The 27,240-nt window shown below is 44.8% G+C and overlaps 2 protein-coding genes and 1 pseudogene across 2 annotated transcripts; all 3 read left to right on the top strand.

Moving 5' to 3' along the window:
- The first annotated feature begins 6,166 nt into the window (after window positions 1–6,166).
- LOC136551670 (CRM-domain containing factor CFM3, chloroplastic/mitochondrial-like) lies at window positions 6,167–10,833 on the top strand. The gene is made up of 9 exons (XM_066543215.1): window positions 6,167–7,510; window positions 7,600–8,065; window positions 8,161–8,291; window positions 8,704–9,054; window positions 9,209–9,365; window positions 9,457–9,749; window positions 9,875–9,934; window positions 10,031–10,120; window positions 10,209–10,833. Exons 1-9 carry the CDS (start codon window positions 6,251–6,253, stop codon window positions 10,290–10,292), a joined length of 2,892 nt encoding a protein of 963 aa, XP_066399312.1. The 5' UTR covers window positions 6,167–6,250; the 3' UTR covers window positions 10,293–10,833.
- Window positions 10,834–13,711: 2,878 nt separating this feature from the next.
- LOC136551671 (uncharacterized) lies at window positions 13,712–19,762 on the top strand (annotated as a pseudogene).
- A 1,285-nt stretch (window positions 19,763–21,047) lies between these two features.
- LOC136551672 (uncharacterized) lies at window positions 21,048–24,508 on the top strand. The gene is made up of 3 exons (XM_066543216.1): window positions 21,048–21,526; window positions 22,146–23,088; window positions 23,538–24,508. Exons 2-3 carry the CDS (start codon window positions 22,166–22,168, stop codon window positions 24,019–24,021), a joined length of 1,407 nt encoding a protein of 468 aa, XP_066399313.1. The 5' UTR covers window positions 21,048–21,526; window positions 22,146–22,165; the 3' UTR covers window positions 24,022–24,508.
- The last annotated feature ends 2,732 nt before the right edge of the window (window positions 24,509–27,240 follow it).

Genomic DNA, 27,240 nt, shown 5'->3' on the forward strand with positions numbered 1-27,240 from the left:
GACCAGACGCTGGCAGGGTCCAGTCAGCACTGACCGGACACGTTCGGTCGCATAAAACCCTTACTAGAACCTTCCTGGACTCGACCGGATGCTGAACCCTCAGGGTCTGGTCAGTATTGACTGGACGTGTTCGGTCACACTTTCTCAAGTCTAGACCCTTACTAGAGTCGACCGGACGCTGGCCCTCAGCGTCTAGTCACATTGACCTTCCAGCATCCGGTCACACCAGACTTGTTCTTCTCGGTCAAATGAACTGACCGGACCTTGCGGCCAGCGTCTGGTCAGTATTTAACCCTCCATTCACTTCCAACTCTCGATCAATTGTGAATGAAGTTTGCTCCATGGGATCAAAGGGCTTCGTAGGAGCTACCTAGAGCTAGTTTTAATAAGTGTGCACCACACCTAACTCACTAGACTCAACTAGGTCAAGCTACCCGTACATACCCCCCTTAATAGCACAGCCAAAGGAAAAACAAGGTCCTAAACTACTCTAAGTGTCTCTCCAACTCCAATTGACACTTAGAACTAGTCATCCTTAACCTTGTCGTCCATCCTTTGAAAACCAAAACGATTTCCATCAGTAGGGACATGACAACTTTGATTGCCCGATTGATCTCCATTACCATGACCTAACTTAATTACATCTGCAAAACACACGTTAGTCATAGTAATCTTGTATTGTCATTAATCACCAAAACCCAACTAGGGGCCTAGATGCTTTCATAGCCTATTTAAAAACTCTATAAAGCACTAAAGCAATTGATTAGTATTACAAACAGCGTAATGCAATTTTGCTCTAGCTGTACAATGGTTGCAAGCCACCTATTCCAATAATTCTACTGGCTATAATCACTAGGCACACACAAGAGTTAAGACACTACTCACTAAGTTAGTGTGATCTCAAAGACTAACTAAAGAGCCATGCTAACCTAACTAACAAGCTCTCAAAGACTAACTACACTAAAGAGCTTGGCAACTAGTTTGTAAGAAATGCAAAGGAGTGAGTAGGATGATTATACCGCCAGTGTCGAGGAAGAACCAATCACAATATGAAGTCAATCCATTCACCAGGAGAATTACAATCACATGAGAGACATAAGAATTTTCTTCCGAGGTTCATGTGCTTACCAGCATGTTAGTCCCTGTTGTGTCGACCAACACTTTTGGTTCGCACAGCTAAGAGGTATTGCACAAACCTCGTCTAACAAATGGACACCGTAAGAACCTACCCACAAGTGAGGTAACTCAATGACATGAGCAATCCACTAGAGTTATCTTTCGACTCTCCGTCGGGGAAGGTACAAGACCCCTCACAATCACCGGAGCTGGCCACAAACAATCACCAACACGTGTCGAAGCTCCTTTGCTGCTCCAAGCCATCTAGGTGGCGGCAACCACCAAGAGTAAATAAGAACTCCACAACTACAAAGCTTAGAGAGCCGTTGGGTAGATACGGGCTAACCGAACGCACCCCAGCGCTTGGTCAGCCAGAGTTCGATCGCCCTTCATCATCCACATGCCCTCCTTTGAATACTACGCGTTGATCTTCACCGATCGAAAATGGCCAGCGTAGTTAGTCAACCACTGATCGGAGGCGACCCTCAAAATGACTGGACCCACGTACATGCTGCATCTGATCAAGGACAGAGAGGGCCCAGAGACAAAATTCTCTTACTAGACATGTCTAGTCCAAGGCAACCTGACGTGCCCCTACGTCTAGTCCTCCCTGCACTCCTCTCCCTGCGCCCGCGATGCTAATGCTAGCATACGTCACTGCTTGACCTGATGCAGCACAAGCGTGTCCGATCATGCTAGCCCGCTTGCATCCACTCGCCACCACGCGCTGCTTCTCCTCTGTGTCAAGTGACTTGACTCAATGTCGAGTTAGGTCCCAGCGTCCGGTCTTGCTTGTCCCTCTTGGCCTAAAGTGCGAACAACTAACAAGACGCACCTGGGCAGGGTCCGGTCTAGCGTCCGATCATGCACCTTCGTCTCCTTTTTCTTTTTCTAACTTCTCAACCTCTTCACCCTTGCTTTCAAGTTACTAACTGTAAGGAAAATAGGACCCTAGGCCCATTTACTTTGGATTTTAGTGTTTGATGACCAACACAATCAAATTGGACTGATGAATTTGCAAGTGATTGTTTTGTAGTTCAATAGGGTGCAAGATGTGACTTGGACAAAGGCAACGTGTTGATCCGATGATCAACACCATAAGCAAGACCTTAGAAGCACAAGAGAAGACCCAAGATATCAAGCAAAGTCCAAGCAAGAAGATAGGAACCACGCCGTATGCAAGATTGCGAAGAAATGAGCTCACAGGAGTGATCAGACGCTGGACTGGATGCTGGAGGAAAGTGACCGGACACTCCGATCAAGAGGCTCGGTAATAGGTGCGACCGAACGCTGGCGGTAGATCGACTGGATGTAGGACAACAGAGTCCAGTCGAGTACAGAGAGGTTCTAGAGCAGCAAAAATGCGACCGGACGTGTCCAGTGGCATGTTGAAAGCTCTAGTTTGGTTTTGGTGAATTGATAAAACCCTAAGTGCTAACCTAGTTTATCAAGTGATCATGATATAGGTAGCACACTCCAAGTTGCGAAGCAAACAAAGATCATAGCATGATGAAGATAATGCCATGGTGATGATCAAGTGCTTAGACTTGGAAAGAAGAAAGAGAAAAACAAAAAAGCTCAAGGCAAAGGTATAAACAATATAAACTATTTTGTTTTAGTGATCAAGACACTTAGAGAGTGTGATTATATTTAGGTTTGATAGTTGTACTATTAAGAGGGGTGAAACTCATATTGGAATGTGGTTATCAAAGTGCCACTAGATGCTCTAACTCATTGCATATGCATTTAGGATCTAGTGGAGAACTAACACCCTTGAAAATATTTGTGAAAATATGCTAACACATATGCACAAGGTGATACACTTGGTGGTTGGCACATTTGAGCAAGGGTGAAGAAGTTAGAGGAGAAATAGAGTTGGTCGCAAAGATGCTGGCATCGGTCAACTGACCGGACGCTGGGTCGCTCAGCGACCGGACGCTGAAGGGTTGTGTCCGGTCGTGTTGTCGGTTAGCACAGTAAGAAGTCACAGTGTGACCAGACGCTGGCAGGGTCCGGTGAAGCATGACCGGACATGTCTGGTCGGCAAAAGTCAGTTTTGGAACCTTACTGTAAACGACCGGACACTAGGTGTTCAGCGTCTAGACAACTCAGGCACCATGTCCGGTCAAGACAGATGACCGTTGAAGTTGGGACACGTGGCCGCCATCGGGCGACCGGACGCTGAGGAGCAGCATCCGGTCACCTCGATCAGTACTCAGTGAAGGGGTACAATGGCTCTATTTCATGAGGGGCTTCTATTTAAGCCCCATGACCGGCTCAAGCTCACTCTCTTGGCCATTTTCATTGACATAGCAACCTTGTGAGTTTAGCCAAAGCCCTCCCACTCATCTCCATCATTGATTCATCATCTTTGTGAGATTGGGAGAGAATCCAAGTGTATTGCTTGAGTGTTTGCATCTAGAGACACTTGGTGTTCGTGTTTCGCTGTGGGATTCGCTTGTTACTCTTGGTGGTTGCTGCCACCTAGATGGCTTGGAGCAGCGAGGATCATCGAGCAGAGGGTGGTGATTGTCTCCGGCTCCAATCGTGGTGATTATGAGGGGTTCTTGACCTTTCCCTGGTGGAGCGCCAAAAGGTACTCTAGTGGATTGCTCATGGCTTGTGTAATCCTCATCTTGTGTTGGTTGTGTAGCACCCTATTGAGGGTTTGGCGTGTGATGCCAATTAGCGCGTGAACCTCCAAGTGAGTGAATCGCCACAACGAGGAGTAGCTTGCCGTCAAGCAAGTGAACCTCGGTAAAAAATCATTGTGTTCATCCTTGATTCCAAGGTGATTGGTCTTCACTCTTGTGATTGATTGGTTTCTCCATCTACATGGTAGTATAACCTTCTTGATCACTCTCTTTACTTTACCGTAAACTAGTTGACAAGCTCTTTAGTGTAGCTAGTTGTGAGAGCTTGGTTGGTTGGTTGGTGTGACTCTTTAGTTAGCCTTTGAGAGCACACTAACATAGGGTAGTGTCATAGCTATTATATGAATAGATACTATCTAAATTAGAATTGTGATAGGTGGCTTACATTTTGAGTAGGCTAACGCAATACTTGCTTCGCCTCAAAATTGTCTAATCATTTTGTTAAGTGTTATTGTAGAAATTTTTATTAGGCTATTCACCTCCCTCTAGCCATTAGGACCTTTCACATGTGACCGGACGCTGGCAGCGTCCGATCAGTGGATCATAGCTCCAACGGTCGGGACAACCGGACGCGTCTGATCAAGATGACCTTAGCGTCCGGTCAGTAGCAGAAAAGTGGGATTTCGTCCCCAACGGCTACTTTCTTAGTGGGGCTTATAAATATAACCCCCAACCGGCCAAATGAGGGGGGTGGAGCTGAGGAAACATACCAAGGGTGTTGATACACCATTTTAGTGATCTCCACTTACATAGTGCTTAGTGTTTCATTAGGTGATTAGCGTAGGTGCTTTGCAAAGTGCTTAGGTTGATTAGACCACCGCTTATGCGCTTGCTCTAGGTTTAGGCCTAGTGTTTAGTAAGGTTTGCATACCTCTTACCACTTGGTGCTTGCGCGCACCATTGTTGTACATCAGAGGGGCTTGTAGTCTTGCGAGATCACACCAACCGCGTTTATGGTGTGGCCGCCACCATGTACCGGAGGGAACAAGGCCTACGGTGTTTCGGCCGGAAGCTTGATAGTGAAGACGGCGGGGAGCTTCCGGGAGAGGCTTGCTAGAAGGCACGTCGGAGACCCACTTGCGCGTGGGAAAGGCCTGAGGCTATCCACGGAGTTACCCGACCGGGAGCTTGGCCCTTGCGAGGGATTCCTTGCGAGGGGCTCCAACAAGGACTAGGGGAAGCTTGAGTGCTTCTCGATACCTCAGGTAAAAATACCGGAGTCATCGACGGGAGTTTGTATATCTCTACCTTGCTCTTTAGCTTCTGCATTTACATTAATTATTTTACTCCTTTTGTGGTAGAGATAGCAACACACTAGCAAAACTGTAGTTGCACATTTAGATAGTTTATCTTTTATATAGGTTTTGCTAAGGTTAGAAAAAGAGGCCATAGTTTAGAGTTAGAATTTTAAGTTGCCTAATTTACCCCCCTTCTTAGGTGTCACGGTCCCCTTCACTAACCACAGTGTGTAAAACTTGTGTGCACATGTGTTAGCATCTTTTAAAGTATTTTACAAGGGTCAAGGTTAGCACACTAGGTTCCTAAATGCATATGCAAGAATCATGTCACCTAGTGGCACTCGATAAAACCGTCTAGCCAAAGATTTTCTCTCTTTATAGTACGGCTATCGATCCTAAATACACTCACACCCTCTGGTGTCTTGAGTGCTAAAAACAAAAACCTAATTGATACCTTTGCCTGGATCAACCTTATTTTGTTTTTTTTCTCTTTCTTCTTTCACAAGTTGGAGCCCTTGATCTTCAAGTTTGGTCTTCGCCATCACCATGACCATCATCTAGCTCTACCACTTGGCATAGGACCATCCTTTCATGTCTACACACTTAGCATAAAGATTAGTCCCTAAGTTTCATCAATTATCTAAAAACAAACTAGAGCTTCACGCTAGCACTAACATTTTTTTAGCAGAACCTTGGAAATAGTTTTTTAGAGTTACATAGTACAACGCAGACGCTCACAACACGCACGCACACTCACCCCTATGAACACACGTACGTAAATCCTACCCCTATGAGCACCTCCAAAGGACTGAGCCGGCGGATCTCAAGATTCACGAAGTCACCGCTGGCGCCTTGCTGTTGACGGGTACGTCGCCTACCACCGAAAGCATAGCGCCGTTAAATCCTGGAATAAATCTAGAAAAATGCGAGCACCCGTGCTAAGTCAAGAACTTGAATCCGAGTGGACAAGTTCCACCACAAAGAATATAACCAACTGATATATGATCAGTTCGCAAAACCTTGGAAATAGTTGATGTGGCTTAAAAAAAGAAATAGTTGATGTAGATTAAAATGACTCGTTCTTACAAGTGTTTAAAATCATCCAATGGCAGCCCACGTCTAAAATAAGGGTCCAAAAAGCCCAAGGCCCGTCAAATAAGCCTTGCCCCTCCATATCCCTTCGGCCTTCGCCTTCGTCAGTCATCTCCTACCTGCCCCCAAGCTCCTCCTTTCCCACCTCCAATGGCGCTGCTCTTGCCACCTCCCGCCCTGTCCACGACCCCTCCCTTTCTCTCCGCTCTCCGACCAGCAAGGCTACCCTGCGTCAGATGCACCAGAACTACCACCGCCACCGCAAGCGTCTCCTCCTCTCCCGCATCGGCGTCTTCTCCCTCGACCTCCTCGCCGGTGGCGTCGGACGGCGCAGGTGGAAGGAAGAGTAAGAAGAAGAGAAGGCCCCTCAAACCGAGCTTTGAGGAACAGGCCCTCCGCCGCTGGTCCGCCTGGGCACCCTCCCAGCGTGCCTCAGTGCCCTGGGAACAGCCTCAGCAGCAGTCGCCTTTGCCGGCTTCGCTGCCGCACCGGGCTGGCCGAGAAAGTGGTGGTGCGGGCGGCCAAAAACGCAGTGGTGGAGGTTCAAGCGCAACGTTGCGCTCCATCGTGGGCTACTTTGCCGGCGGCTCCTCCGATGACGACGGAGTTCGAGCAGAGGAAGGGGCGTGCGACACCACCGCGGTCCGGGGCGAAGCGGCGCGGGAGCAGGACGATGGATCGCATTTTCGGCCGAGCTATCTGCTGGGGGGGCAGCCAGTCTCTGCGCCGTGGATTCACGGGGAAGAATCGACCAGGGATAAGTGGGTTTCCGGTCCGGTGGCCGAAGGGGAGGAAGGGGTGGACATGAGTGATGTTTCTGATGATGAGCTGGGCTTGGCAGATAAGGATGAGGAAGAGATGGACAATGGTGAGGAGCTTCTTACCGTGAGTTCAGAAGAGGAATTGTATGATGATTATGCCACACCGACTGTGAATTCTTCATATGGGGTGGATTTATCAGTAGACAGAGATTCATACGGTGGCAGGTTCGATAGGAGTATGAGGCAGGGCAGCGTAAACACCATAGTTAAAACGTTGAGGGGTTCGATGGAGGAAAGTGATCCGAATGCCGCAATTGAGCTGTCTAATGCTGAAGATTTTGTCCAGAAATTGGGCCCTGTACTCCTGCCATGGGAAAGGGAGGAGGAAGATGATGAGGCATTCAGTGGTGGCAGGGTGGGGAGGCGCAGCTACACAGAGCTGGCCGAGAGGACTATTCCAGAGCCTGAACTGCGGAGGCTTAGGGACACGGCGTTGAGGATGAAGGAGAGGATAAAGGTTGGACCAGGAGGGGTTACTCAAGACGTTGTGGAGAGCATCCACAGGAAATGGAAGGTGGATGAGGTGGTCAAGATGAGGTTTGAAGGCCCTCCAAGCCTGAATATGAAGAGAACTCATGATTTACTAGAGGTACTTAATTTTATGGTTCATTTTTATCTGTAGTTTTTTCAGTCCAATGAAAAATGATTATAGTTTGTGGTCTTGCTTTTGTCACTCAGGACAGGACTGGGGGAGTTGTTATATGGAGGTCAGGGAGATCGGTTGTGTTGTATAGGGGAATGAATTACAACCTTCAATGTGTGCAGTCATATGCTAAATTTATAGAAATTGATTCTGGTAAGGAAGTTGGTGATGCTAATAGTGCTGTATCGAGCCGTGGTGATCACAACTTGCAGGACTCAAGAGCAGATGGTGCGAAGCCCTTAAGGTCGACTGACAATTTTTCTCTAGAATCCTCAGAAACATCTGAGATTGATAACTTCTTGGATCAGTTGGGACCACGGTACAGGGATTGGTCTGGTCGCGGCCCTATCCCTGTTGATGCCGACTTGCTTCCTGGTGTGGTACATGGCTACAAACCTCCATTTAGAGTACTTCCCTACAAGATTAAGAGCACTCTTAGAGATAAGGAAATGACAGCTCTGCGTAGACTTGCAAGGCAAACTGCTCCTCATTTCGCTCTAGGTATTGTAGTCTGTATCTGAATTGGATGCTTTGACTAAATACCATTTGATCTTTAATGAATTTCAATCCCTTTGTATGTACTTGTCGGCGGACAGGGAGAAACAGAGAACACCAAGGCTTAGCTGCTGCTATGGTTAAATTATGGGAGAAAAGTGCTATTGCAAAGATTGCCATCAAGAGAGGGGTTCCAAACACATGCAATGATAGAATGGCAGAAGAAATCAAGGTAAGGCTATATAAAATTTCAGTATATGTTACATTTATCTGATAATCATGCGTCTATACCCAATCTAGAATATATGAGGTTAGCTTGCTTAATTCGTATAGGTATAAGTTTGCTTTATATGTATCTATTCTTCTCTTGCTCTACTATCTTGTGATGATACAATGTTCTGCCCATTACCTCCTAGGATTTTTCTGCTTATTATTTATTTAGCCGTGAAAGTCTGGTTGTTGAGAGTGCAGGAAGGTACAATTCTGCAAGGGGTGCTATAGACCATCCATTGATAGATCTTTTGGTGTGTATCTTTTGATTGGTTCTTGTGAATGATTTATTAACTGCTTTGGTTGGTCATTGAATTCTTGCTGCATATTGCACCTGGTGAGTGTTTTGAGTCCGTGTAACAAAACACTTGCAGAAATTGACAGGAGGAGTGCTCTTGTCAAGGAACAAGGAGTACATTGTCTTCTACAGGGGCAATGATTTCATAGCACCTAAAGTAAGGCAGGTCTTGGTGGAGAAGCAAGAACAAGCCATTACTCAACAGGATGAGGAAGAGCTGGCTCGGCTTAAAGCATCAGCCTCTATTATAACTATCCCCAAGGATATAAAGGGTCCTCTAGTTGCTGGTACTCTGGCAGAAACTACAGAAGCAAAATCTCGATGGGGAAAGTCACTTAATGACAAGCAAAGGGAAGAGGAGATGAAGCGTTTGTGTTTGTTAAAGCATACCTCTCTTTTGAAGAACTTGAAGAGAAAACTGATTTTAGTATGTTCTACAAAATCTCTACCTGCAACGAAGTTTACCAATTTCAGTTTTCATCATTCATTTTAAAGACAGCATCAGACTTTCCACTCTATTTAGAAGAAAATATCATTGCAGCCATTGCACATACTAATTATAATAATTTTTGAACTTGCAGGCAAAAACAAAAGTTGCAAAAGCAGAGAGGGCTCTGGCGAAAGTTCAGGAATTTCTTTCTCCAGCAGAGCTTCCAACTGATTTGGAAACAGTTACAGATGAGGAACGCTTCTTATTTCGCAGAATTGGCCTGAAAATGAGGGCCTTTTTGATGCTTGGTATGACTGTCTTCTCACTATACAGTTGCAATATAGAATTCATGATATAAACATCTGTCGACCTACATCTATTTACTGAAAAATTTCACAGGTAGACGAGAAGTTTTTGATGGAACTGTACAAAACATGCATTTGCATTGGAAGCACCGAGAGTTGGTTAAAATTATTGTCAGGGGAAAGAGCTTCGCACAAGTGAAACATATTGCAATCTCTCTAGAAGCTGAGAGTGAAGGTGTTCTCATTTCACTTGACAAGACAACTAAAGGATATGCAATCATTTTCTACCGGGGTAAAAACTACAGGCAACCCCAAATCATGAAGCCTAGGAATCTATTAACAAGGAGGCAAGCATTGGCACGCTCTATAGAGCTGCAAAGGCGGGAGGTAACTCCACTATTAAGTCTTTTTTTTTTCTTGAACACGCAGGAACTCCACTATAAACTCTGGTCTTCCCTTTTTCCTTTTGTGTAAGTTGTACTTACCTTTTCATCCCCCGGATGGGTTTTCAGGCCTTGAAGCATCACATCTCGAGTCTGCAGAGCAAGATCTGGAAGATGCAATCACAACTTGTAAGGCATTAGATTTCTTGAACCTGAATTTATTTTACTGTTCTGTTTAATTCCCATGTACTCACGCGATACAATTCCATACTTTATCATCGTCAGGTACAAACAAAGGATGCTAGTGAAAAACAGGATCTGAAGCTGCTTCAAACAGTTGAGGATGACTTGTCATCAGATGATGATGATGTAGAGGTAAGGCAAACAGATGTTGCTTTTTGGGACCCTTACCTTCCAAAGTCTTGCTTGCAGCTGAAGTTGATAGGAGCTGCTTCTGTACCAGGATGATGGGGAGGAAGCTTATTTGCAAACTTACAGCAGCGCTGATGAAGAGGATGCTGAGGATGACACTAATGAATATATTTGAACTGGTGCCGTTTTAACTGATGAGTCTCAAGGTGGCCATGTTCTGTTCTGAAGCAGTAAAAGTTCAATGGTGAAGACACCCTGTCACCGCGTGCCTGCACATCTGCAATACCACGGGTCCAGGAATAGCATGGAGCCACTGAGTGTGAGTAGATTGCAATATTGAGATCAAAGGTACAGTTCATTTCACAGCCCAGACCGACACATGAAACCAAGATGACCTTGTTTTAAGGGATCCAGATGTGGCTATTAGTTAACTCCAGTGAGTGGCATGGCATCATCTGCGGTTGATACGCCATCGCCTGTTGCCACATTCTACAGATTCAGAAAGGGTCTTCAGTAATGTGTGCAACAGCCCAATCTGTTTGTCCAATTAATTGATTATATTCAGGGAAAACAAGTGTGTTAAAATTGCTCAAGTTGTTTGAACTAGCAGGAAATGGGCACGTGCTGCCGTTTTTTTTTCTCTGTAGAAACTGAAGTTTATGGTTTGGTGACGGGAAAACAATATTTGAGTCTATGGGCACTATATTCCCTCTGTCCCAAAAGACACTTCGTTTTTGTCCTAATTCAAACTATTTTAAGTTTGATCACGTTTATAGAGTTATATAGACACGAAGAAAATACAATTGGGGATAATTAACTAATACATATTTTAGGTTATAGATTACACTCTTAGTTACTACAATAACATAAAGAGTCGCTTTAGCTTGATACTTAATATGTAGGATTTTATCTATAAAATATTTATATGTGTTAATAATATGTTGTTTATTATGATTTTTTTTGAGATTGATAAACTATTAAAATAAAGGGTTATTTTGATCCAGGCCATTACAATTCTACGAGTTTTGAGATACGCCATTATAATTCGACTATTTGGAGATCTGCCATTATAACTATGTCTCTCCTCCATTCATGTCATTTTCTACGCCTGCCGCGTATAAGGACCCACTGTCAGATGCGTATGGCTACAAGAACACGTACAGGCCCACTTGCCGCGAGCACGGTGCGAAGGCAGAGCGACAGTGCTCACCCGCGGCAGATAGTGCGCGAGGCGGAGCGGCGGTGCTCGCCTGCGTAGGCCTACGCGTGAGGGAGGAGCGCCCTCAATTTCGCCGCCACTGCCTCCCTCCCTACCGTCCAGATGGAACGAGTCGGCCCGCCGCCGGTCCTGCGCCCCAGTCCCAGTCCTTCGCCAGTTGGGGCCGTGCGTCGGCCCGCTTGCCCGCGCACGCGCTGTGACTGGCGGCCAGCTCGCTCACCAGCGCACGAGCTGCGGCGGCGGCACGACGCCCACGCTCGGCGTGGCCGCTTGCTCGCCCACGCGCACGCGACGGCGGCCCATCTCCTCCGCGATGCCTAGAAAAGCTGGTGCACGCGCGGATGGAGACGAGCTTCTTCGGCCGGCTGGAGAAGCGCGGCATCGTGAAGGCCTCGTGGTTCGTGTGGTTGTTGCACTGCCTCTTCTTCGTGTTCGATAGCGGCGTCGACTTGGACTTCTTTGCGTTCGACGGCGGCGCTTGAGGAGGACGACGCGTCCATCTTCCGCTCTGCGCACGGGGGCAAGCACAGGGACGCACTTCTCGGAGGATTGCGCCGAGGAGGAATTGCCTTTCACCTCCATCTCCTCATCCCCATCCCGACGCGAAGGAGTGCGGGCGCCATGGCCCGCTGTGCTGTGGGGCGAAACTGCTTTGCGCTCCTAGGTCGGGCTGCACGTCCTATGCCACGGCTGGGCGCGGCTCCTGCGGCGGTCGACGCCGCTGGGCCGTCTCCTCCCTGCGCAGCGCGGCGCGGGCCTAGGCTTGGAGCGCGACGAGCGTGACCAGGGCGTCGCGGGAGTTGCCGTGGCCGTGCGCATCCAGTGGGCCTGTACGCGTCCATACACGTTTCTATAGCCACATACATCTGACAGTGGGTCCTCGTACGCAACAGGTGTAGAAAATGACATGAACAGGGAAAATATGAAATTGTAATGGCAGATCTTCGAATAGACAAATTGTAATGGTGTATCTCAAAACTTAGAAAATCGTAATGGCCTGGATCAAAATAACCATAAAATTAAATATCTATCCTAGCGCAATGCATATTTTATCTAACATACATTACTTTATGGTTATTGGGCTATTTTTCATAATTTAGACACGAAGTAAACGATTTCACGTCAGTTTGCTAGCTACATATTTATTTAGTTAGACCAATACATATAGCGTGTCACGGTCTCTGACGCAACTCAAAAGGCTAGTTTTTAAAAATTTAGTTCGATATACATGCTACTTTTAATATTTTACTATTTACTATTTTTTTAGTAAAATAAAAAATGCCGTATGGACACCTATTTCTATTTGGAAAAAGTCTACTTCACCCCTCCACCTTTCATACTTGGTCTACTTTACCCTCAACTATGAAACCGTCTGTTTTACCCCCTGAACTTTCCAAAACCGTCTATTTTAACCCCTGGGCAGTTTTTCAGCGACGGTTTGCTGCACTAACAGCGGGTTTGCTACAGCAATGGCGGTTTGCTACAGTGTCGACAGTTTTGAATTTCCTTTTTTTAATTTATTTTCGGTGAATTTTTGAAAAATCATAGTAAATCATAGAAAAATCATAAAATAAAAAATCTAATTTTATTGGACTCCACATGAGTAGATCTACACAATGAATATTTAATACAGTATACTTTAGTACAATTTTTTTTGTAGCTTTAGATTAATTAGAAAATCCAATTTTGTCTGTAATTAATCAGAATTTATCTATAACTAAGTTATACATAGTCCAATGAGTACGAAATTTTTACTATAGTTCAAACATACAATAATTAGCGTAGCATAAAAATTTCACCACAATTGGACCATAGAAGCTGTAGCTATGAATTATTCCAATTAATTACAGACAAAATTGGATTTTCTAATTAATCTAAAGCTACAAAAAAAATTTGTACTAAAGCATATTGTATTAAATATTCATTATGTAGATCTACTCATGTGGAGTCCAATAAAATTAGATTTTTCATTTTATGATTTTTCTATGATTTACTATAATTTTTCAAAAATTCACCAAAAATAAATAAAAAAAAAGAAAATTCAAAACTGTCGACTCTGTATCAAACCACCGTTACTGTAGCAACCGCCCAGGGGTAAAATAGACGGTTTTGGAAAGTTTAGGGGGATAAAACAGACGATTTCATAGTTAGGGGGTAAAGTAGATCAAGTATGAAAGGTGGGGGGTTGAAGTAGACTTTTTCCATTTCTATTTCGTATGGGCTTGTCTTACTACTTGAGCCCAGCCTTTAACGGCCTTTCTTCCCTGCTGCATCTCTCTTCTCTTTGTTTTTTTTTCTTTTTCTGAAACGCCCGCTATTTAAATAAAAAGGAGAAAGTGAACGATTTCCAACTTTTGAATTCCGCCCACTGGATTGCTGAATTGCGTTGCGAGCGCGAGAGGCAAGCGGAGCTCTCCGATGGAGTCGGAGCCGCCGCAGCGGTGGGCGGCGACGTACACGAAGCAGGTGAAGCAGAAGCGAAAGGCCTACCAGGACGGTGCCCTCCTCCTCTACCCCGCCTCAGGCCGCCTCGTCCTCCTCGACGATGCCGGCGATACCCTGGAGTCCAGATTCCTCCGCTCCAGCGAGGAAATCTCCTCTGGGGCCGCACTCTCCTTCCAGGCGCACCTCGTCGACGTCGGCGAGCCCGAGGACGGCCCCGCCAGGTACACATCCTCCTCCGCCTCTGCCACCGCTGGTTCCAGGAACGCGCGCCGCGGCGGTGGCGCCAGGGCGCGCCCTCCGAGCTCGGGGAGGGTGTTCCCGCCACGCGTGCCCCGCACGTTTGTGAACCCGTCGAAGAGTCACGGCTGCGGTGATGGAGGCGAAGGTGAAACAGCGGGTTCTGGCAGAGCCGATGTGGCGGAATCGAAGTTCCAAGGTTTGCGTGCCATCTGTTCGACGCATGTCCAGCGGCCTGTGGATGCTTATGCGGTGAACGAATTGGACGCCCTATTGTTCTGCAGAGTGGACCGCGCTTTACACCGCCCAGCTGACTCAGAAGGCTAAGAAGTACCATGATGGCTTGGTGAGGCTTGTGCAAATTGGTCCTCAAGTGAAGCAGGTAAGAAGCACTACACCTTTGATGGTTGTTTCCGTGCATGTTCTGAAGATTGGAGATGATGCAGTTTATGTTGCTGATTAGTAATGTTAGGTTGTTTCAATAGTCCTGCAATCATCAGTTTACTAAAGTGTCATGTTATGTTCCCTGAACTGAATGCTCAGATTGTTTTGCTCGATGAAGATGCCCAAGTACTGTGCAGCAGGCATCTCAAGTCAGGTGAATCCGTTGAAAGTGGGAAGAAATGCCATTTTCCAAATTATCTGGTAGATATTTGTGAGGCCAAAAATCAGAATAAAGGTAACTTCATAAATGCTCTAGTATAGTCACGAAGCTTTTAATTAGTCCTTGGGCCTGCACCTCATGAGACTTCCTAGTTTCATTTTCTCAATTACAGAATGATGTATAGCAAGCATTTTCTTTTCTTTTCTAACTCACTGAATGGGTGCTACTGTGGCTTGATTGGTATGCCGTATGTACATGCAGAGCATACCTCAGAGGAATCTATGGTGCACACAAAACCAATGAATGGGAAGAGTCCAAGTAACAAGATGGGAATGGGTGCATTGAGTAAATCTCAGAAATTTATTAGTCCACACAAATTTCATGGTACTTAGCTATATTCCACATCTTCCTTCTCAGTGCCATGAGAATCTTGTTTTTTCTCTGTAATGTGTAGATCTTGAGAACACTGACTCAGAAGTCACTGCTAGCTCTGGCAAGCCAGAGACTGACAATGCTGAAGCAGTGTCTGCTGACCAACCAGGGAGCCTTATCGAAGCAGATTCAGATTTCAAAGGTCTGTGTGTTAACACTACATGAGATATCTGTATTTTGTAGTATAATGAATTTTGAGGCTTATATAGTTTTATATACGAAATGTGCACCCTTTGTAGAATGGAATGCCTTGTATACCACCCAACTAACTCAAAAGGCGAAGAAATACCATGATGGCATCATAAGGCTCATGCAAAGTGGCTCACACGCAAGGCTGGTAAGGAACTGGTGTCCAATACTTTATTTTCTAAGTAGGTGTCCAACAATTCTATAGGAGGATGCTGTTGCCTGTTAGATTATCTAATGAAACGTTGGCTTGCTGTGGACCTATGTGAGTGACAAATCTTACTGTTGTCTTAAATTTCTGTTTAGATTGTTTTGTTGGATGAATATGGTGAAGAGCTTGGCAGCAGATACCTCAAGTCAGTTGAATCTGTTGAAAGTGGGAAGAGATTCCAGATGCCTAACTATCTTATTGATGTCTGTGAGTTTAGAAATCAGAAGAATGGTTAGTTACTTAGTTATATTCCCACCCAAGCATTCTCCTTCTGTTCCCAATGTGTAGATACAAGATGCTGCACTTGTGCAAATAGGTAGCCTAAGCACCTCTTTTTATGAATTGCACATACTTTCTTCACGTGTAGAGCCTAGACACTCTTCGAAGGAGGCTTTGAGTCAGACAGGACTGAGAAATGAAGAGAATACAAGTGACAAACTGAGTGGAAAAAGTAAATCACCAAAGTTTGTTAGTCCATTTAAGTGCCAAGGTACTTGTTTGCAAAGTTCTGCAACAAATAATTTGCTTGCTGTATTATAGGATTCATTTGTCTTCGAAATCTGCAGATCTTCGGAAGAGTCACTGGGAAAGCACTACAAGCTCCAAAAGGCCACAGATTGGCCCAACTTCCAGTAACTTGGATGCTCCACCAAATTTCAATGGTACAAGAGCTTAACATTAAGCCCCATTAGTTCTATTTCCTGCCTCCCATAGAGCTTAATATATAGTTCAACTACAATCCGTTTTCGGTACTTTCAGATCCTTGGAGTAAATCAGACTACAATGTCAATAGAAGGGCTGACTGTAGTGAATCAGCATTTGGTATCATGGATGATCCGCTTAAATTTAGTCGTATCGATCTACTGAATCATTAGTTTTACACTCCATTTATACTTTCCATACTCTTATACGTTGTTTGTGCAACGATACTGCTTTTGCAGACATACAGAGGGCCACAGCTACCAATCCTTGTCCTGCATTTGGCAAATTAAGTTCTACCAGGGATCTGCCACAGTTTCATGGTACTGGAGCTTAATGTTACAAGATTACGTTCATTTAGTTCTAGTTCCTGGTTGTCATATATTCTAATGCAGCATCACCCATGTTTCTCCACGATCTACAGATCTTCAGGCAGGATGTCCCAGGAGTTTTGACAGGAGAGAGGTTGGCAAATCAACTTTTGGTAACATGGATCATTCAGTACGAACTGGTTTGTACATCTTTACTTATTTCTAGCTTGAATATCTGTTGCATGATTCCTGTGTAAGGAAACTGGGAAAATAGTTGCTTTGGAGCCCATGGTTAATGCTGGAGTGGCAGAGTGGTCAAGCAGATTGATTTAGTTGCTGTTGTGCTTTGGACTACCTTAGGATCATTGATAAGCACTTTGGGCATGAGTGCCCAGTCAGCTTCTGTTGCACAATCTTTGTAAAGTGATCACTTTGTAAAATAAGCTAACTGTCTCGATGCATGCCCTTTTACAATGCCAAGGTGAGTAGTAAACAATTAGTATAGTTCTCAAATCTCAAGTCTAATAAATTGGAAATCCTGCTGTTATGCTTCCATCATGCTCATTTCACTTTTCTTGTGTGTGTTTGATAATGAGAAATTTGGATTTAAATCATGATTTTATTTTTGTATAAATGTATGATGCTATAATAATCATGTTTTAAGTACAAGCCTCATTTTGATGGAACACAGTTCCCCTTAGGTGTGTGTTGGTGAGTTGTACAACTACTCTTGCTTATTTAGACGCATGTATTTTATATTAACCAAATGGCATCTTTATCTGTAGCATCCCAAATACTGTCCATCATGAAGCCCCCAGCAGAAGTCAGAATTTCCCAAAGCGTTCCATATGGACAAGCACATTCATTGGCATCTTCTGTGTCAAGGACTGCTTTTGATGTGAATTGTAGAAAAAACTCAGTGGTTGATGATTCAAACAGATCATTTGATGGTAGGGAGACCTCTGGATCATCTCACTTTGCTACTCAGCTTCGTTCATCCATACAATCTTGCTTGAACTTAGAAACTCTGCCACGAAAGAACTCAGTAAGGGATCATCAGTGGAATGAATCATCAGGAAACAATTATTCAACTTATGATGATCCGAACATCAGGTGAGAATTTATTTGTCTAATATTTATATCCTAGAATGTGAATTTCTGGACACCAGCTAAGCTGCAACGTGGAAAATAGAATAGCTGATAAATATTTACTTTAACGATATTTAATAGGAGACCAGCTGCTTTTGAGGGTCAGGATTTGGCCATGGTAGATACCTTAGCATCTAACTGTCCAATGCAAAAGGACAGAAACTAGATTCAAGCAATCAGCACTCTGGAAGTTCTAGTGGTACTACTTTGCACATTTGTAATTTGCAAAGCTTGATTGCCATAGAACATAGATGAAATAATAAATGCTGCTTATGTTAGTTTGTATTTTACAGATAATGTGCCAGTTATGAACATTGTGACGGACACAGGATTTCAAGATGGCAGAAGTGGAACAGCAGACCAGGTATGCATTTTCCCTGTGGAACATGCAATGTTACATTTGTGATATAACCGTGTTACGTGCAGGAAGTCATAGGTTCGTCTTTTATTGGCTGCCTGCAGAGGCACATACACAGTTTCTTTCTTGCCAGCAGGTTTTTTCTCATGAGATCTGAGCACTGAAGCACTAGATATAGGATTTTGACCTCTCAGTGTTGAACACAATGTTTCAGTAATTGTTTTAACACACGACTTTAATTTGTGATAGCGCTTTTCAAGGCAGCTAATGGTATTGTTTTACTTTGGGTCGATCTAGATAGCTTTACCTAATATTAATTAAAGGTTATAATTTCAATATCAGACTTCACATACCTGCACAAGGACCTTCATTTTGTGATTGAAGGAATACAAATTGGCTACTATGCCTCTTTTTTTTTTTACGACGTACTATGCTAGTTAGTTGATTCGCATTTGCAGATAACCACACAGAACAGTTCAACGGATGGGATATTTGATGGTCCCTCATCTACATCTGCTTACACCCTGACATGTAAAGACCCCAAGATTCAGGAATTAATAGATGATTGCCCTTCGTTCGATCTTGGCTTCTAACCAGAAGGTATATGGGCGTATGTCCCTATCTTATATTCAACATTACATTATGTAGCATAACATGGGTTATTTGCGGTATGACTTTCATATAGTTAAGCATGAATTTAGTTCCTCTTATTTCTTGTTTTGAAATGTGTGTATTTCGTTGGAAGCCCTATGATCCGTAACAATACACGAGTTGAATTGTTGTCTGTTTCGCCCCTAATTTTGTGTCGATTTGCTAGTTGTCTTTATTTCACATTCTCACCATAAACTAATGTAGTAATGTGCAGCTAGATTAGTGCCACCGGGAATTCCTTATATAAAACTTGTGGCATTTTTCATGTGACATGGTATCATGAATTGAGTTTCCGGCTGCCACAGTTCAAATTGAGTGGAGGCAATGGTATGTTTATGACATGAACCAAATATGATGTAGGGGTTACAACTTGCCACTGTATTTTTTTTTTGGTCTATGTATGTTAAAAATGGAAACAAATGTTTCACGGTTCAAGACTAGACTAGAAGCCATGCCCCCTCTTTTCATCACGTGATGGTGAAAAGGATTCGAAAGTGTCCATGTAGTGGGTCGGCAACTGTCACCTTAGATGACTTGTATGCGTAGCTATGTCTCGAATAGGAAGGCAGAAGTGAGCACGTAGGCACGTAGCTCACGCACGACAATGATTCCTTTGTCCACTTGTCTCCAGAGTCAAGGACTATGCGTGGAGAAGTTTGTATTTGTATGGGAAATACTACTGTACTATTATGTTCTGAAACCGTCCTCTCATCATTTCCTGTGGTCCGACAAAGAAAATATCTACGTGTCCAAACAGTGTCAGTTCCTATAGTTTTTTCTTTGCTCATGTAACCTACGGTCTCTGAGGATCTGCGGAAATCTAACGAGTTAGGGGCTTTTGCTTTTCATCATCCAGGATTTCGCTTTTGTGATGATCCGTGGGCAGAATTCAGCAAAAGGCAGCGGTTTTGTGAAGAAACCGGGAGTTATTAGGCGGGCGAAAGTGCGTGCGTGGGTGCTCAGGCCTCTTGCGCGCGGTTGCAGCTCTTTTTTCTCCCCCTTTTCCCCTTTGTAACCCAGCTGAGAACTGAATGGTCGCTTTTGCTGTTTGGCCCTTTGCTTGACACGAGTGTGATACACGTCGTTGCTCGCTTCAGTGTGAAGTTATTCCATCAGGTTTCTTTCAGGAGAAGCTCCGGTCAATTAGAGCGTTGCTGATGGTCTAAATTTGTTCTAAATCAAACTTTTTTATTTTTATTAAATTTTTAATAGAAATCTACTGGATACCTACAAGATCAATCTACTTCCTCAGTCGCAATAAATACGCATCTCCTAATCCTAGAAACTAAACTAGATCTATAGAAAATAACATAAATATTTTTATCTTTAAATATGCTTATTATAAAAATATTACTGTCAATCTGATACAATACTTTTAGGTGTTATAAGTATTATTATTTTTCATAGAATTGGCCAAACTTTTAAGAAAAAACGTAATGCGTATAATTTTTTAGACGATTGTTAAATTTTTCATGAGATAGATTTTTACTAAAAGAATTGGTCAAAATTAAACCAAGCATTGTGGAAAGGGGGAGTGTTCTTCTCTTTATTTATTTTCCCATGCCCCGATCTCACTTTTTCGTTTCGGGAACATGTCTCGCGGTGTGTGATCGTGGCGCACGCACAGCGTCATGTCTCGGTGCGGCCGTGTGGGAGCTGAGACGGTGTGGCCGCATGACCGACGGCCGACGGGACACCTGCCCCCACCCCAGGTCCCCACACCTAGGGATGAAAACGGATCCAATACGGACGGATATCATCGATATTATATTTGTTTTTATATTTCTGTCTGGATTCGGATTCGAATACGGATAGTGTCAACTATGTCGGATAGGATACGATTGGATATCGACATCATTAATATGTGATTTGAGTATTTGGATACGGATACGGTATCGGATATTGGATATCCAGACTCAGATACGGACAGATCTCAATCCCTTTAAACGGATTCGATTTCGAATACGATCGGAAAATATTCATACCGTTTTCATCCCTACCCACACTGCACCGTCACAGAGCATGTCAGCAAACCTGAGGGAGAGGGAGAGGGAGAGGGAGCAGAGCACCGAAAGAGCGAACGGATAGGTTCTCCTAGATTTCTGCCGAAAGAGACTCGCTGCTCTCGAAAGTCGCAAGTCGGATTCAGGAATGCTCACACGAGACGGCTAGGTTTATTTTGCTCCTTGCTTCCCCCCACCCCCAACAATCATCATCAATTCAAAAAGGAAAGGAAAAAAAAAATTCTTGGCACCCTTTCTTGGACCAGTAAACTCTAGACTCTAGAGAAACGCCCCGACCGAAATTGGACGGAAAAGAAAACGAGGCGACGCGGGAGAAAAAGAAAAGAAAAATGGCCAGGGAATGGAAACCAATGCTGGAACTGGAACAAGTAGAAGAGGGGGCGCTGTCAGAGAAGGTGAGCAGTGCGTGCCGTGGACGGCAGCTCGCTTCGCTTCATCGCTTGGCCTGGCTCCCCAGTTCATGTCTTCGCCTTCGCCGGGAGTAGTATACTAGCATTTATTATCCGACGAGACGAAAAGGATTGCGGGCCGGGGCAAGAAATATCATTTTACTTGGCGGTTTCTTCTGGCGCCACTTCAACCCTCTCTCCCTCCCCGTCGTTATCCGGAGAGCAGCGAGGGCCGTTCCGGAGGAGAAAGATCCCCCCTCCCTCCCTCCTCTTTCCCATCTCGCTCGCTGCGGTGCGGCGGGATACGCATACGCACGGCTAGATTCAGTCAGCGCTCATGATCCGGGGCAGCGAGGGCGGCAACAACCAGCGCCGCGCGGCACAAGCCTCACGTGCCCGGGACCTCCTCTTCGCCACCCACCAGTAGGCATCCTTGCCCCTTGCCCGCGCGCGGTTCTTGCTCGTGGCAGTCGGGTCGTGGCCCAGGTTTCCAGGTGAGGCGCCTGATTACTACTTTCTCCTTTCGTGCGATGTTGATGAACCCCCTTTGCCCTTGGTGTTGTCGCATCCTTCACCTGTAGGATCGATCGGACGATCTGATCTGCAGCTGAAATCGTCGTGTTACTGAAAATGAATGAACTCTGACGTGTGTGTATCAGTATAGCGTCCGATTTGGGGGCAGATCCGCCTTGCTTGCTGCCCTAGTGCCCTCAGCCCCCGGAGCCCGTTGAGGGACCGCGCAATCCATGTTTTTTTAGTTTCCTCCTATCGTTCTGGAAGTTCCCACACTGAAATTGGCCTTTCTTCTTGATCTACCGTGTACTTCAACGTTGCTTGCATCTTTTTAGACAAGACACTTGCCGTCTACTTGTGGATTGTGGGTATCTAACTTCCTTGTACCATCTACACTCCTTCAATGCTAAGCAATCATTGATGGATAGACTGATAGGTCCACTTAATAATAATACTTTCAACATTTCATTTCATTTGTTATATATAGTGCATCTTGTGCTGTGACCCCAGTTTCCTGCAATTCTTTGTTTGTCCCTGTCCTCGTTGGGGGAAGAAGTAAGTGCCTGCTAATCCGATGCCAAATGATTTTGTGACGCGCAGGTCTGTAGCATGTGAGAGTGATGGCAGCCGCAGAAGCGAGGGCTGCCTGGCAACGCGCTGCCAACCGCTGCGTGGTCCAGGAGGATGCCAAACGAGCTCCCAAGCTGGCCTGCTGCCCGCCGACCCTGCAACCGCACGACACCAGCGATGGAAGTCCTCCGAGTCCGCAAGATCTCCATTCCCCTACGTTTATGCCCATCAACTGGAACCTGATGAACTCCAGTCTGCCCATGGAAACCCAGTGGTGGCTCCAATTGCAGCCCAACTTTGGGTGCCAGACAGCCCTAGCTAGGGAGCACCTCAACTATGTAGGTGGGGAAGCCACAGAGAAGAAAATGGAGGGTTTAGCGCCGGTATCCAAACTTGAGGATGTCCAAGCAAACAAGGCTGCAGATCCTTTTGAGCCTCCGTGGATCGTTTCGATGGCTTCCATGAAGCAAACACCTGAGACGGGTTTGGAAGAGTTGAGGAATCTTGCTTCCTATACCCCAGTGAGCCTCAGGTGCAAAGGAAATGCCAACAACTGTATTTACGAGGATAAAGAGTCTACAGAGTTCAAAGCTTTTGATCCTCTGTTTCCTAAGAAGCCGCAAAAGGAACACTGCGAAATGCATGCCCCTTGGGAACAAACCAAGAAATCTCAGCCATGGTGGCAAGTAGCTGATGTCGATGGTTTGGCTTCCCTTGTCGCTGAAAGAGCAATGGAAAACATTGTCAACAATGATCTGCCAAGACCCACTCAGACAGTCCGGGTTCATGGACCTAAAGTGAAGGGCCCTGAAAACAAGGATGACTATGGCCTGCCTGCTCTTTCCGTGGGCAAAGAGCCAGATCCTGTACATGACACTATGGAGTGCAGCTACAGTGTTTCAAGCACCACCAATGAAACGAATTCTTCTGATGGGGGACGTTGGCAACAACATCAAAGAAATAATGTGCCTGGGTAAGTTACCTTCTTTCACAATCAGTCAAATAACCACAAGTCCAAAACTACAATGATGTGTCTTCCTTGTGTGGTTTCCACTGGCTTTTCCCTGTTTTATGCAAGTCTCCTCACTGATGGAAAAACTTAGATGAAGCATAGTTTCCATGTACTGAATTTAAGAGATACTAATAGCATAGTTTCCTTGTTTTACGAGTTCTAGTTTGTTTCTATGGTGATATCCTCATGTTCCCTCCTGTCTATTTAAATACAAGGTCCAATTCAGTATTTACTTCTTTTCAATTAAAAGTTACATGTGATTGTCTGAACTAATCTGTGCATCAGTCATATGACCAGATAGTAGGTGGTATCCTTTGGATGCATCTCCCTGGAAAGCTTTAGTCGTCTTCTATTTGTCCATGACTTGTTCCTGGTCCCTGCCATGCACTAAATATTATCATATTCTGCAGGGATGCACAGGATTCTTATAGTTCCACCACCAATACACCAGGCAGCAAGCCAACATATCAGAATGCTTCCGAGAGGGCCAAGCTACTAGACGCTCTCCGTCACTCGCAAACACGTGCTAGGGAAGCTGAGATAGCTGCCAAGAAAGCCTATGACGAGAAAGACCATGTCATCAAGCTATTATTCCGCCAGGCCTCACACCTCTTTGCATGCAAGCAGTGGTTGAAAATTTTGCAGCTGGAAAACATATGCCTTCAGCTCAGGTTCAAAGAACACCAGATAGCAACCATGTTCCCGGAGTTTCCATGGATGGTGGTGAAGGAAAAGGTAGCACCTTCTCAAGAGCACAATGAAGGGAGTAGGAAGAAAGGCAGAAGGCCAAACAGGAAAGGTGGCCTCCGCAATGCCGTTGCATTTGCTGTTGGTGTTGGTCTTGTTGGTGCTGGATTGCTTCTTGGCTGGACTCTTGGGTGGCTACTGCCCTAGCTGGAAGTTCCATTATCTTCGATGACCGTAAAGGTGACAGGATAAATGCCTCCTGTGCACACTAAATTGAATGGCAATAGGTAAGCTCCAGCCTCCAAGCGTGTGCTTCATGGAGCGTGAAAAAGGGCAGATTTTTAGAATTCTTCCATGGTAGTCTGTTGATTTGGTGATGATAGCTTGATACCTTATGTTGGTTCCTGTATATATAGGATCTGGTGTACATACTGCCAGAAACTGGATACCTAGGTTGGTAGCGTGGGTGTGGATGTGGATGCGATGCTTATCTGTGTGCTGTACATAGGGGTCAGTGGTGGTCTGGTGGAAAATGAAATCAGCCGACTTCAACAACGTATGTGCTAGTACTGTAAATCTGTAGCTTTTATTTCCTTAATGTAGCAGAAATTGTGTTAATCCGTGTAATGTGTGTTGAACGTATTTGCGTGTCTTGTTTTCTCCTAGTGGTTATGGACCGAGTCTCTATTTATCATTCTGTGGATTCAGTTTTTTTGTTCTCTTATTCTAGACTATATAGAGGATTATGTCTCCTTGGTTTTGTACAGGAAACTGGCACCCAGACCCATACTGCTGAAGATTCAGACCGGTCATGGAAGCCTATACCAATTGTTTTTTTTTTCCAATGTTCCGAAATTTCAATACATTAAAAAGAGGGAATGCAACAGGTGCACCAATTCAAGAGACGTCAGCAGGTGTATTTGGACCAGGATCACCAGAGCGTGAATTGGGCTAATTCTAAAATTTAGCAATACTTAAGTCTCATTTCACCCCTTGTGTCTAAAATGTGTTTTTATTATTTTTCTGCACAAAAGTTTTGCACTATAAGTTCTAATCCTACTCTAGCGTGCAATTCTAGAAATGTAAAGATATGAAATGAATTGTTCAAATATAAATGTCCAAAGTAAAAAGAGGAAAAGAAAAACGGCGATGTTTTTTCGAGGTATTGGAGAGTCGTTACTCCTTACTAGTCCTCGTTGGAGCACCCGCGGAAGGGTGTAGCTCCCCCTTGATACGCGCAAGGATCAAGTGCTCTTTACGGGCTGATTCTTTGACACTCCGTTACGGTGAATTGTCCACAACTGCTCATAACATGACTTGGGTCATCCACAAGCTCTGTCGGATGATCACCAAGCTCCCAATCACTACCGAGCCGTCTAGATGATGGCGATCACCAAGAGTAACAAGCACAAACTCTCACTTGACCAAGACAAGCCTAATGAGTAAGGTAGATGCACACTTGCTACTCCCTATGCACTAATGAGGTCCTTAATCTTGGATTATCAAATCTCAATCACCCACTAGGCTCTTGCTCTCCCTTATGCTCCAAAGGTGCTTCTCAGCTGAACAAATAGGCAAGAGACCTCCCATGGACGAGTGAAGTAAGTATTTATACCCCTCATTCAAAACATAATGTTTGGAGGCTGAGTCATCACTCTGCGGGCTGACCGGATACTCCGGTCAGGGTGACCGGACGCTCTGGTCAATTATGCCCGCCACTGTGTCAGAGAGAGCCGTTAAGCTCTGATTGAACTCTGACCAGCGTCTGGCCACATCCACCGGACGTGTCCGGTCAAGAAAAAGCCTCTCTAGAACATCTCTAGAGTCGACTGGACGCAGGCACCCCAGCGTCCGGTGCTCCTCCACTCAGCGTTCGGTCAGTACCAGACGACTACAGTTGATCAAATGAACTGACCGGACTCACCCTCCAGCATCCGATCAGTCATTTGACCCTCCATTCACTTCCAACTCAAAATCCTATGTGAATAAAGTTGACTCCAATTGATCTTAGGGCTATTCCTGAGCTACCTAGTGCTAGGTTTGACAAGTGTGCACCACACCTAACCCACTAGTCTCACCTTGGTCAAGCTACTAGTCCATACCTCTCTTAATAGTACGGCCAAAGGAAAAACAAAGTCCTAAACTAAGTGTCACTTCAACTGCAAATGACACTTAGAACTAGCCGTCCTTAACCTTGTCGTCCATCCTTTAAAAACCGAAACGAATTCCATCGACGGGGGCATGAAAACCATAATTGCCCAATCAATTGCCATTATCATGACCTAACTTAAATTGCCTCTATAAAACACACATTAGTCATAGTAATATCGTGTCTTCATTAATCACCGAAACCCAACTAGGGGCCTAGATGCTTTCAATCTCCTCCTTTTTGGTGATTGATGACAACACAACCTCGAGTATATAAAAAAGATGAGTGAGGTTTTCAACATGCTTGGTTCATATAAGGTTTTGATAATAAGAACAAAGGGATTAGACATGCTTATATGACCCAAGCCAACATGGTGTACTCAAAAGATATGAATTAAGCATGAGTACATGAAGTAAAGCTCATTTGAATCGGAGTAAAACGCGGAAGCAAAGCAAATGAGCATAACCAAGTGACATGACACACACACACACACACACACACACACACACATATATATATATATATATATATATATATATATATATATATATATATATATATATATATATATATATATATATATATCAATGTAGAGAGCACACATGTCACATAAGTCTCACCATCACATGTATATAATACAATGCATGAAAGTAAACGTGAATGCACTAAGTATCACACACAAAAGACCAAAAGAATCGAATCGAGACCATCTCACACACTCCCCCTAGATCTAACATACTCGCTCTCTCTCCCCCTTTGGCGTCAAGCACCAAAACCTAAGGGTCAAATGACGGGACTGGAGCAAATGGGTCGGGCGCTGAGGTGCGGTGAGAGATCTAAAACTAAGCTGCATCATCCTCTGATCCTGAACTCTGAGCGATATGACCCTCTATAGCTGGAAGTAAAGGTGAAGCGATCAGGGTCTGTTCAATAATTGGTGCGGCCTGTGACTCTAGAGGTGTCATTGTAGGAAGTGGATCCACATCTGCCTCTGTTGCTGTCGCTGAAGCCTCAAGTGTAGGAGTGACTGTCTGAGGTGGCTCGGATGATGCAACAGACGATGGAATCATCTCGGTAGTCCTAATAACAAGAGCAGCTGTGGAAGGGATAGGGTCTCTAAGCTATGGAGGTGTAGGCTACCCTATAAGCTCACTGAAGGTAGCATCGAGACTCCTAGAGATTAGGGTGTCTATCACTAACACTGAAAAACTCTGAGTCGGAGTGAAGCCCATAACAATAGGAGTAAAATGCGGACCCTACGTAGTCACTGGTGAAGC

The sequence above is a fragment of the Miscanthus floridulus genome, chromosome 4, assembly GCF_019320115.1.
Source record: "Miscanthus floridulus cultivar M001 chromosome 4, ASM1932011v1, whole genome shotgun sequence".
Classification (NCBI taxonomy): domain Eukaryota; kingdom Viridiplantae; phylum Streptophyta; class Magnoliopsida; order Poales; family Poaceae; genus Miscanthus; species Miscanthus floridulus.